The following is a 10468-nucleotide window of genomic DNA, read 5'->3' on the forward strand; positions in this document are numbered from 1 at the left end:
ACCGCCTGCGGATCTGTGTGTGTGTGTGTGCCCGCGAATTCGCTGTGAGTTCCCGAGCCGAGTGTTCGAAGTCTCCTTCGCTTTCAGTTCTTCTTCCCGGGCTCGCTGTCGTCTCCTCGAACGGCCGCTCTTCGGTCTCCGCAGTGCCGCGCATGCAGGGAAGCCGCCAAGCCTGCCAGCCGCGATCAGGCTCTGCGGGCAGCGGATTGGAAAGACACGAAAATGAAAAGCGAGCGCAGCTGTCTGCGGAGACGCGTTAGGTGGAACGCCCGAAACAACGCACATGTGGACGGAAAGATCCAGGTAGAAACAGAGGATTCAGGAGAAAGGCGACCCCTCCTTCGCAGGATACAGAGACACGGCACCTTTCACGATATAAACCTATATATATGTATTTATGTCCCGTTTTGAGATACCAAATGCAGAGGAGAGAAACAGGCACACACACACACACACACGGGGGAGCACACAGCGTTCTCTTTCTAGAGTTCACAAAAATGCTACACTATACTGTGTATCTGGTCTGGAGAGGGGAGGTACCGTGCCCAGGCTGTACGTCCCTGGTGTTTCGGGCCTCTGTGTCTCGCCCAATACACCGAAGTAAAAAGTGGCGCGTCCGGACTTTCCCTCGAAGGCCAAACCCTGCCTTCCCTGCTTTTGTCTGCGCGGCACTTTTCTCAGTGTTCTCCCCCTTCTTACTTCGCACCACTGGAACCAAGAACTTGGCTGTCCCAGGTGACCGCCGGCTGCCAGCCGAGCAGCGCCGGCTCTGCCGCAGTCTGTACAGACACCTGGCGGCGGCAGACGCGGTTGAGGGGAACAGGGAAGGGCCGAGCGAGCGGCGGGGACGAGCACGCAGAAGATGAAGCGAGAGAAGAAGAAAGCGGGAGATACTTCTCGCGGATGTCCTTGACACTCGCGTCGAAAGCGTCTTGCACACTGTTCTCCCACGCGTCTTCAAACGGCTCACCTATCTGCTGCACGGTCTCCTCAAGAACATGTTGGCTGTTGAAAATGCGCTCGAAGCTGAAGGGAACCACGAGACAATCCGGAGCCTCGCAACGGCTGCATGCACGCTGGATGCAGATCCCGAGCACGTGAAAAGTGGTGGCTAGGTCAAGCCGAAACGGACAGCAAGGAAAGAAACGGTGATGAGGAAAAACCAGACGCACGCACACAAACACACAGACGCGCTCTCGCCGTGATAACGCCATCGATAGACTGACAAATCTACATACACACGACTATATCCATAGGGTATGTGCGCGGGTATGGAACATATATATATATATATATATATATATATATATATATGAATATATATGAGTATGATCATGTATGTATGTATGTATGTATGTATGTATGTATATATATATATATATATATATGACTCTGAGTGTCGCGAGAAAGGTGTCGACGCGCATTTCCGGGTGTGTTCTCCTCTGCATTCTTTTCATTTTCGTCCATTCGCCCCTGCGGGCTTCCGTACACGCGTTCAGCGTGGCTCCTGTCGTCGTCATCGTCGGCAGCTTGCTCGTGTCGGAGGCTCTGCTCTGAGGGCCCGAGGTGACCGTCGGGATCGAGGCGGTCGACCTGATCGATGTTGAGGTCGCCTTGGCCGTCCTCTCCCGTTTCGGCCTCGCGCGTCCGCCTCGCCAAATCGATCAGCATGTCGTGGAAGGCACTCATGCCCCTCCAGAACTGAGTAGCCTCTTCGTCGCAGATTTTCTTGATCATCTGGTCCCCGCGAAGGAGTGTTTCCGTCGCCTCGTCGCTGCCTGCGGCCTCAGCCGCTCGGAGGCTCTCCAGCGCCTGCGCAGTAGCCTTCGTCTGTGCGAGGCGGCGCTGCAGAGCCGCTTCCCCGCGGCAGTTTGTCTCCGTGTCAGCCGCATCCGTGAGACGCACGCGTGCGCCCGCGAGGAGGTCCAAGATCTGCGCCCACGCAACTGCGATCGGGCGACGTGCAGGCCGAGGCAGGTCGAGGCTCGGCGCGAGAAACGATGGCCGAAGAGGGAAAAGACGCTCCGGAGTCGGCATCGGCGGGCCGTAGAGCGCGTACAGTGGACAAAAGTTCGTGAGGAGAGACAGGTCATTCGCCAGGCCCGTCGTGTGGTAAATCATGGTCCTGAAAAGAACAGGAGAGAAGAACGAGGTCAAGACGATTGAAAGAGCGCGGGGAAAAAACCGAGTCGGGGCGCAGTGAGGCGCCGGGGAGTAGACCAAGACCCAGAAAGCCAGTGAGGAGAGACAAGTCGCTTTCTTCTTTGAGTGTGACTGGAGAGAACGCGCGGAGGAAAGCTCCGGCAAACGAGAGACACAACGGGCGGAGGGAGAGGAGTGGCGAAGCACACGCGAAAGCGAGAGAAGAAAGGAACAGGGAGACTGGTGAAGCCACCACCCTAGCCGGAGAAGGTCCGAGAGCGCAGGCCCAGAAACAGGCGAGAGAGGAAGGCAACCGCGTCCGCCCTTTTCGCGAGACGCATGGAGGAGACACGCCTCTTGGACTGTAGGTTGGCGCGTTCTCTCGAAAAGAGTTCGTTTCGCTCATCGGCGCGTGTCGGGTGTTTTGCCTACCTCTCGCCTTCAATTTCCGAAGCCAGGTCGTCGTCGGAGGGGCAGAAGGTAAAGAAGCAGGAGTGCTCGATCGCGGGCCTAACCCCACCAGGCAAAAAAACACATCACTCGAAACGCCAGGTTCGAAACAGCCGACCAAGTCGCGTCCACACGCCTCCGAGTCGGACAAAACACCATACAAAAGGGCTCTGCACATGCTTCGAAAGAGTCGTCTCTTTAAGACATCGGTCCTTTCCACCTTCACATATATATATATATATATATAGCTCTTCAGTATTGCATGCCTATATATATATATATATATATGTATGTGTGTAACGGTACTTTATGGGACAGGCATGGGGGCACGTGATACATGGGGCGGGAATGGCTTTCTTTGCCTGTGCATTTGCGGGGAACCAGAGAAATCCAGAGAGGCAGGGGGACTGCCCCGATCGTCTCTCCGTGAACTCGCCGGAGCAGGCGGAGAGTCGAAAGGTCCAGGTTTGTGGAAGCCGCCCGGCAACGCCAACCGTGATCTGTCTGAATTGCGCGGAAACCGCTGGCCCCACAATTTCCACGGGCGCACGTATCAGGAGCTCGCAGTGAAAACGATTCAACACAAACGGCAGAACATGTGTTTGCGAGTGAGTTGCGTTGTGAAGAAGGAACTTTTGAAAGGATGCCGTGCAGCGAGGCGCGCCGTCAATCGGGAGAGGAAAGGGAGAGAAGAGACGCACCGCAGGGCGTCCCACAGGTACTCCCCAGCCCGCACGGAGTTGTAGAACACGACCTTTTTGATCAACAGCGGCGTGAAGGCGCGCACGACGTCGCCCAGGACCGAGAGCAGAAAGTGCGAGCCCCCCGCGCTGAGGTCCGCCTCTGTCAGGCTGCTGAAGTCGAGCACGAGGGCAGCTGAAAACAGAGACAGGCGAGAAGGCCAAGAAAACCCAAGGCACAGAGAGACCAAAAGGGACATAGAGAGAAAGAAGAGAGAGAAGAGAAAGACTAAGGAAGACTAAGGAACACTAAGGAAGAAGAGGAAGACACATAGCCAGGCATGGAGATGTAGAGAGGAAAGGAGACACGGCGAAGAAGATACCAGGGACGAGGAAGGGAAAGAGGCGCACGAAAGCAGGAAAGAAGAAAAAGAAGCCACGGCAAGACGGCCAAACGCGGCCAGAGGTGGAGACAGGCACACGCACGGGTTTTCTCTCGACCGAGAGAGTTTGTCCGGCCTTGTCAAAGTCGCCGGCTGAAAGCCCCACCAAAAGACGTCCCGACAGAGCGCCCTTGCCTGCGAGCTCCGCGCACCTGTATCGTGCGCGCCACGCGGCCTCTCCGAGCTGTCGCCTGGCCGGCTTCTCTCGGGTTTTTCGACTGCTACGCGCGTGTGTGTCTGAGCGGCGTACACGTTTCGAGGCACAAACCGATCAGGCACGCATCCCGTGAGTTTTCCTCGGCCAGCCTGGCGGCCTCACCTGTGGAGACGCGGACTCGGCGCCGCAGCGAGTAGTCGACGAATTTCAGCCAGAGACTCTGGAAGACCTCGAGGAGCGTCATCGCCACTTCGTCGGGGCTTAAGCAACTCATCACAATCGCCGGTTTGAGAGCCGCAAGCTGGAGGGAACAGCCATCGAGCAGAAAAAGCGACGTAGCCAAGACGGTTGCGGGACGTTCCTCCGGGATCCAGACTCTTTGCATAGGTAGACCAATGCGGCGGTTGTGCACTGAGACCAGACACCTAGCGGTAGCCCTTTTGTCGTCGGGTCTTTAGAACGCACAGTCTAGGACAGTAGGCAGAGGGGTTTTGCAGGTAGGGACATTGCACGGGAAATCCTGGGTTGCTCCGCAATGTTTCCGTTGATCGCTCGAGATGAGAGTGAAAGCACACCGACAAGGCCAAGGCGACGCGTTGCGACTACCACGGCTCGACAGCGGTTTTTGTTTGCGACGGGCGGAAATCGGGATCCGCGGCAGCAAGAGCAGAAAGACCACGCGAAAAGAAGAACAACGCGTCTTCCGCTCGAGTTTGGAAGCCGGCGCTTTCGGCATCGCCCCCCGGCCCTCACCTGGATGTACACCGCAGGTTGTTTCCTGCCTTTGGTGCTGTAGGTCGAGGCCAGCGAGAAGCTGCGCCTGATGTCTTTGATGAGGGCGGCGCGCTGTTCCCAGGCCTCGTCTCTGCCTCCTCGCGGGGCGGGACGCGCGGGGCTGTTCACGCGCCCGCTGTGGAGACTCACGGTGAGCAAGGGCCTGTTTCCGAGCCTGTCTCCTCGCTCGTCCGGCGCCCCAGGTGTCTCCACAGAGGCGAACCGCGCGGTGGGCCCCTGGCGGACGATCTTCTTCGCGTGCGCCTCCGCGTTCCTCTTCATCTTGGCCAGAAAGGCCAGGCAGCGGCGACTCGCGAAGGCGTTGCGGTCCGACGAGAGGGTCAAACGGCCTTTCCTCAGGACGAGGAGACGCCGAATTTCTTCCAACACGCGCCAGCCTTCGCCGTCGCAGAATTCGCTCACGCGGAGCAACTCGCGGACGTCAGCATTCAAGTACGCTGCACAGGCGCAAGACCAGAAACAGGGGAAACTGGGGGTGACACGAGGCAGAGCCACGGCCCACTCTGAAAACTCGGCGCGACCGTGCGCGGAGTCTGTGCGTTTCTGCATTTTCACGCAGAGATAAAACGGGGTCTCGTGTTCCCTGCAGGCAGGGTTTCCCTCCGCCTGTTCGTCCACCCTTTCCCTCCTTTTTCCCGGCCGTTTCGCGACCGCTTCCCCGTTCCTTCCTCTGGGAGCCGCCGCTGAGTCTCACGGATGAGCAGCCTGCCGCTGATGGAACCGGGAACCTGGTCCGCGTATTCGCTCCGGAGAAGGCGGCGGGCGGCGTTTCTCCGGATCTGCGCGGCGGGATCATATTCCACGGAGCGGGCGTTGACGAGGAGTTCTCCGTCTTGGGTGAAGCTGGCGACGAACTTTGAATCCTGTTCGGCTCTCAGGCGCGCGCCGCGATTCCGGCTCCAGCGCAAACCCTCATCTGTGGAGAAGAAACGTTTTCTTCTCTGGGCCCCGAACGGGGTTTGCTTCCGGGAAGCCGCGTCGCAGAGCATGCGGCCTTCGACTGTCACTTTGTTTTTGACGCGAAAGGATTTCTGCAAGCTGCGCGGCGCACCGTCTTCCTCTTCTTCGTCGATTTCTTCTAGACCTTCGTCGGTTTCGGCCGGCTCCGGCGCGCGGCCGCCAGCTGGCCCGCCGCTGCGGACCCCCGCCTCCGAAACCGTCTCGGGAAGCCCCTGAACCGCGACGGTCCTGTCCACGAATACCTCGTTTTGCTCGTAGTCCGCACTCATGTCCAGGTTCCCGCGCACGCGCAAATTCCCCTTGACGATGTGACCCTGAGCGCTCGCGCCGCACGGCTCCACCAGCAGGCGCCCGCCTTCGGCAGGCGACGCGGGCGAAGGCGCAGGCATCCGCCTCCCCCACCCAGAGCCTGCAGGATCCCCCATCGAGGGAAGAGACAGGAGACAGACGGGGAACGGAGAGAAGACAACAAGAGCCGGGAAAGGGAAGAGGCGAGTGGGGGGACAGAACGTGGGAAAAGAGAGAGCGGGTGGGAAAAGAGAGAGTGACAGAGTGCGAAAAAAGGGAAAGTGAGAAGAACAGCGAACGCGGGAGACGCAGCAATCGAGGGAACTTTGGAAGTAGTCGCGTGTGTACGCAGAGGAAAAACGATGAGGGGAAGAAGAACGAGAAGTGAAAGCCAGGATGAAGAAGAAGAGGAGTGAGAGGGGACGGAGGAAAACAGGCCTCGAGACTGACGGATCTGGAGACCGCGCGAGCGGGCTCGAAAACCCATTCACTAGAGGCGCCTTGAGTTCGGATCTGTGCCGTTGTGTGTCGACAGAAAGGGGAAACGACGAAGGAAAAAGAACAAGGAGAAAGGGAAGGAACGACTGAAAAGAAGGACGGAAAAAGCAGAGCTGAAGAGCACGAAGGGAAAAGGAAGAAGGGAAACGATAATGGGAAGAGGACGAAGGGGAAAGGATGATGGGAAGAGGACGAAGGGAAGAGGAAGAAGGGACAAGTAAGAAGGGAAAAGGATGATGGGAAAAGGAAGAAGGGAAGAGGAGGAAGGGAAAGAAGAAGAAGCTGAGATCCTGGCTGTTTTTGCGAGACCGCTCGCCAGCTGCTTCCGCGTCGTTTCCGGGCGAAACGGCCATACACATGCAGGAAGGCGTGTCCTTCGTGCTGACGGACGCCAAAACGGAAATTGAAAGTTAACGGGGGAGAAAGAAAGCTTTTCGAAAGAGGAAAGAAGAAGGATTTGCTTTGGATGGCAAAAGCGGCAGAACGGGCGACGCGACAATCGACGCGAATTCGCGACCGCTCGATGCGGCGTCCTTGGCAGAGTTTTTCTTCTTCTCGCGACGAGAGAAACACTCGCTAAAAGGACACCCGACCTAGGGAGTCGAGAAGGAAATGTTATCGACGAAAAAATCTGAACAGAGAGGAAGGGGCAAAGAGAACGAGAGAACTATCAGCCACAAGACTGCGCTGTCGCCATCCGGCCTTGCTCCTTTTTCCTCTTTCGCGTGTGTCGGTTGACTCGGGACGGGGACAGGGAGAGGGAATGTTTTGCCTAGATGCGTGAAAATCGAGCGAGAACGACAAAACTGGGAAAGAAAAGACGCCCGGAGGATTAAAGCGAAGAAAAAGAGCAATCGATTCACTGGAGCAGTGACCGAAACCGCTCACCACTTCCAGTTGCGCACATTCATGTGCACGAGGCGCGCGCGCGGCAGAAGAGCGTTCATGTGTTTCTCTTTTTTCGTCCTCCTCGTGCGCGAAACGGCAAGTTCCGTGTTCAGGCAGAAATGTCCTGCACAGACAACAGAAGAAACGACGGGGTGTACGAGAAAAAGAGGGGAAAACGGGAAAGGAAAGCGAGAGGCAAGTCGCCCGACAGAAAGTGTCGCGCCCTACCGTTCGAACAGGCGACGTCCTGCGTTCACCACGACTTTCTGAGGGAAAAAGAACTGGGATGCAGAAGAAGCCGAAGCACAAAGAACCTTGTTTCCACGCCTTTCCACTTTGCCTGTCTGAGAGCGCGCGTGAAAAGAGGGGCGACACAATGCGGCGAAGCTGAGGACGAAAGGTAACTGGCCCGGTCTCGACAGAGCTCCAGTGTTTTTTCTGTCGGTTCTTTCGCGAACAGAAAGCCAGCCGAAAAACACAGGAGAACCCGTTTGGCAGCTGGAACAGAAGTCTCAATCCTCTTCCTGTTCGCGCCTCTCTTTTGTCGCTGGACCTGGGCACCCGAATCCCCCGGCTCAGACGCTCACACAGAGAGAGCCTTCCGAGCGTCTCTCTCGGAGTTTTTTCTCCTCTGTGTGTGTTTCTGTGGAACGCGACTCCTGACGCCCTTTTGCTGGCCCCAGGTTGCTAGACGCCGAAACACGCTTACCAAGCAGGAAAGCCGAGAGAGAGGCAGAAACAATCGCGTCCGTTCAGCGCGATCTGCCGAAACGGGTGTTGTAGAGTGAAAGCCGACAACTGCCCCGAGGGAGAGGGAAGGGCTGGGTGATACCTAGGCCAAAAGCTGCATCCGACGAGGACAAAAGTTCTTCTTCGAGTTTCGTAGAGTAGCGTCGCACGGAGGGACGCCGCCGCTGTGCGAACTAGAGTCTTTCATCGTCGCTCAGCAGAACGGCAGCCCGTGGGTCAGGGCCCAGGAGCACAGAAAGGCAGCACTTTTTATCTCCAAGTGGAATGCACGCGACCAAAGCACAGCCGAACATCCCCCACCTTTAGGTACAGGAGAAAAGAAAAAAAACACACAGGCGTTTGCGGCGCGTGATCGGCCTCGGAAGCACCGGATGGCTCGACAAACGGCCTCGACAGAGATTCGTAAGTTGACGTCTTTACCCTCTGAGAGCCTGTCGCATCCTCAACGGAAGTCCCGTTTCTGAACTTCTCGGAGCGCGATTCGCAGGTTTGCCGAGATGGAGTTCGAGGTGATGTGTGTAACGGCCGTGCGGGGATGTTTGGATGCTTCCCTGGCGGGTATTTCAGACCTGCAAGCTCCACTCTCCGACCCTTCCATGACTCGAAACGAACTGTGCGCTCAACAGAGGACTCACTCCAACTTAGTCTGAGTCCAGGTGGAAACCCGTACAAGAATGGATGATGCCCATCTGTGCATCGCGCGCCTCTTCGTGTCTCTATCTGCCGCGTGCATCCGCTTCTGGGGAAAAGCGACTGTCCATTGCTCTCCACTATACATGTCGGCATTTGCGTCTTTGTGGAGACTCTTCACCGTCTGTTCTGCCGAAAGCAGCGACGGCCGCGACTCGAACTGCGCGATCTTCTTGCGCCCACAGAGACGGCTGGTTTCACCGGCCCTCGACACCGTTCATCCGAACAAACTCACGTCTCTGAAAGGGACTCCTGCATCGAACCGCGGCATCGTGTGAGCTTTGCCAGGTGACACACACAACGAGGCTTTAAAGGCGCATGATTGTCTTCTTCTCGGGTGCCTTCCTGGCCTGTCGCCTTCCCACCCCCTCTTTCTTTTCTGTTTTTGCTGGCAACACGCAAATTTCGAGTCTGTTCCCTGAAGCCATTCTTGCGTCCAGCCTGGTTCTGTCTCTCGTCCGAGGCTGCCAGGTTCCTTCTCGCGGGTTGTCTGTCCCTGAGAGCGCGACTCTCGCTTCGTCGTCGTCGTCGTCCACTGACCTTCTTTCCCGTCGACTTCTTCCGTACACACGCCTCCTCGTGCCTCGTCTTTTTTGCTGTTTCTGGCCGGAAGCCCTCGCTACGCCTACCGCAGCCTTCCTTGTTTTTCGCCTCGCCTTCGTACGAGAGACATTTCCCTCCCTTCTGTGCACCGATTCTCTCTCCCTGTTCCCTTATTCTCCAAATCAGAAAGCAAAGCGAGAGACTGAAATCACAGAGGCAACGCGCCGGGGCCGCGTTTCTTCTTTTTGCTCTCTGCGACAAGACACGTTTTCCCCCGTTCTGATGGTGTGCGTTCAATGCTTCCTCCGATACGGCTGCTGAAAGAGGGGAAAATTTGCTTCTCATTTTTCATGCTTGGAAGCGCCCAAGTCGCAGCCGCTGAAAATCGGTTTCACTTTCTCTGCCGAGAGCGGTTTCGTTTTCCGGTTTTATTCTGTGATTTTTCTCTGCGCGTTCCCGGCGCCCGCTCCCTTTTCACGCTTTTCACACACACCAGCGCACGCAAACAACCCCCTGTCGCTCCTGTCTTCGGCCCTTCTTCCCTTTCTCTGTCAAATTTCCCAAATTTTTTCCCGCGGGCTTCGCCCTTCTGGTCTCTGCGTGACTGTCGCCTTATTGGATTCCTCCTCGTTTTTCAGCCTTATGTGGGGTACGGTTTTGGTCGTGGAGTGACAACACTTGGTGTTCTGGTTCGCCGCGCGTTGTCTTCTCCCGAGACTTCCTCGTCACTGCGGAAATCGCATCCGTCACGCGCTCGTTTTTGCCTCTCTCCTCTCAGTTTTCTGTTTGCCGCCCACCGTCCTTTGTAATAACTTTGTCTCTTTCGGCGCTCCGTGGCCGTTGCCGCGTTTTCTGCCGGACTGCGCGACGGGACATTCACCCGACCTTGTCACAGGTTCTCTTCGCTCCTCACTCACTGGTTTCTCTCTACCTTCCAGACCCTGTCAGTCTTTTCTTCTTCACACCTTTCTTCTAATTACGCAGGTGAACGCGACGCTCTACTGAGGCGCTCGTCCCCTGAAGTCCCCGTGTGCGCGCGGCTGTCTTGTGATCCCTCCAACGTAAACACAGGGGAACGGTCTTCGCCCTGTCGTCTTTTCCTCTCTCTTTCCGCATAAGCTTCTCTTGGCGCTTTTTGTCGCTTTTCTCGAAGCCAGGAAGCGCTTTTTGTGAGGCTGTGGCGC

At 56.9% G+C, this 10468-nt stretch overlaps 1 protein-coding gene across 1 annotated transcript; it reads right to left on the reverse strand.

Moving 5' to 3' along the window:
* Nucleotides 1-695: 695 nt before the first annotated feature.
* On the reverse strand, nucleotides 696-6052 carry NCLIV_006280 (conserved hypothetical protein; the record flags this gene model as incomplete). The annotated part of the gene is made up of 7 exons (XM_003880139.1): nucleotides 696-1026; nucleotides 1490-2125; nucleotides 2575-2652; nucleotides 3294-3468; nucleotides 4035-4173; nucleotides 4626-5104; nucleotides 5362-6052. The coding sequence occupies 7 exons, from the start codon at nucleotides 6050-6052 to the stop codon at nucleotides 696-698; spliced, it is 2529 nt and encodes an 842-aa protein (XP_003880188.1).
* Between the last annotated feature and the right edge of the window lie 4416 nt (nucleotides 6053-10468).

Source organism: Neospora caninum, chromosome II (assembly GCF_000208865.1).
Source record: "Neospora caninum Liverpool complete genome, chromosome II".
NCBI lineage: Eukaryota > Apicomplexa > Conoidasida > Eucoccidiorida > Sarcocystidae > Neospora > Neospora caninum.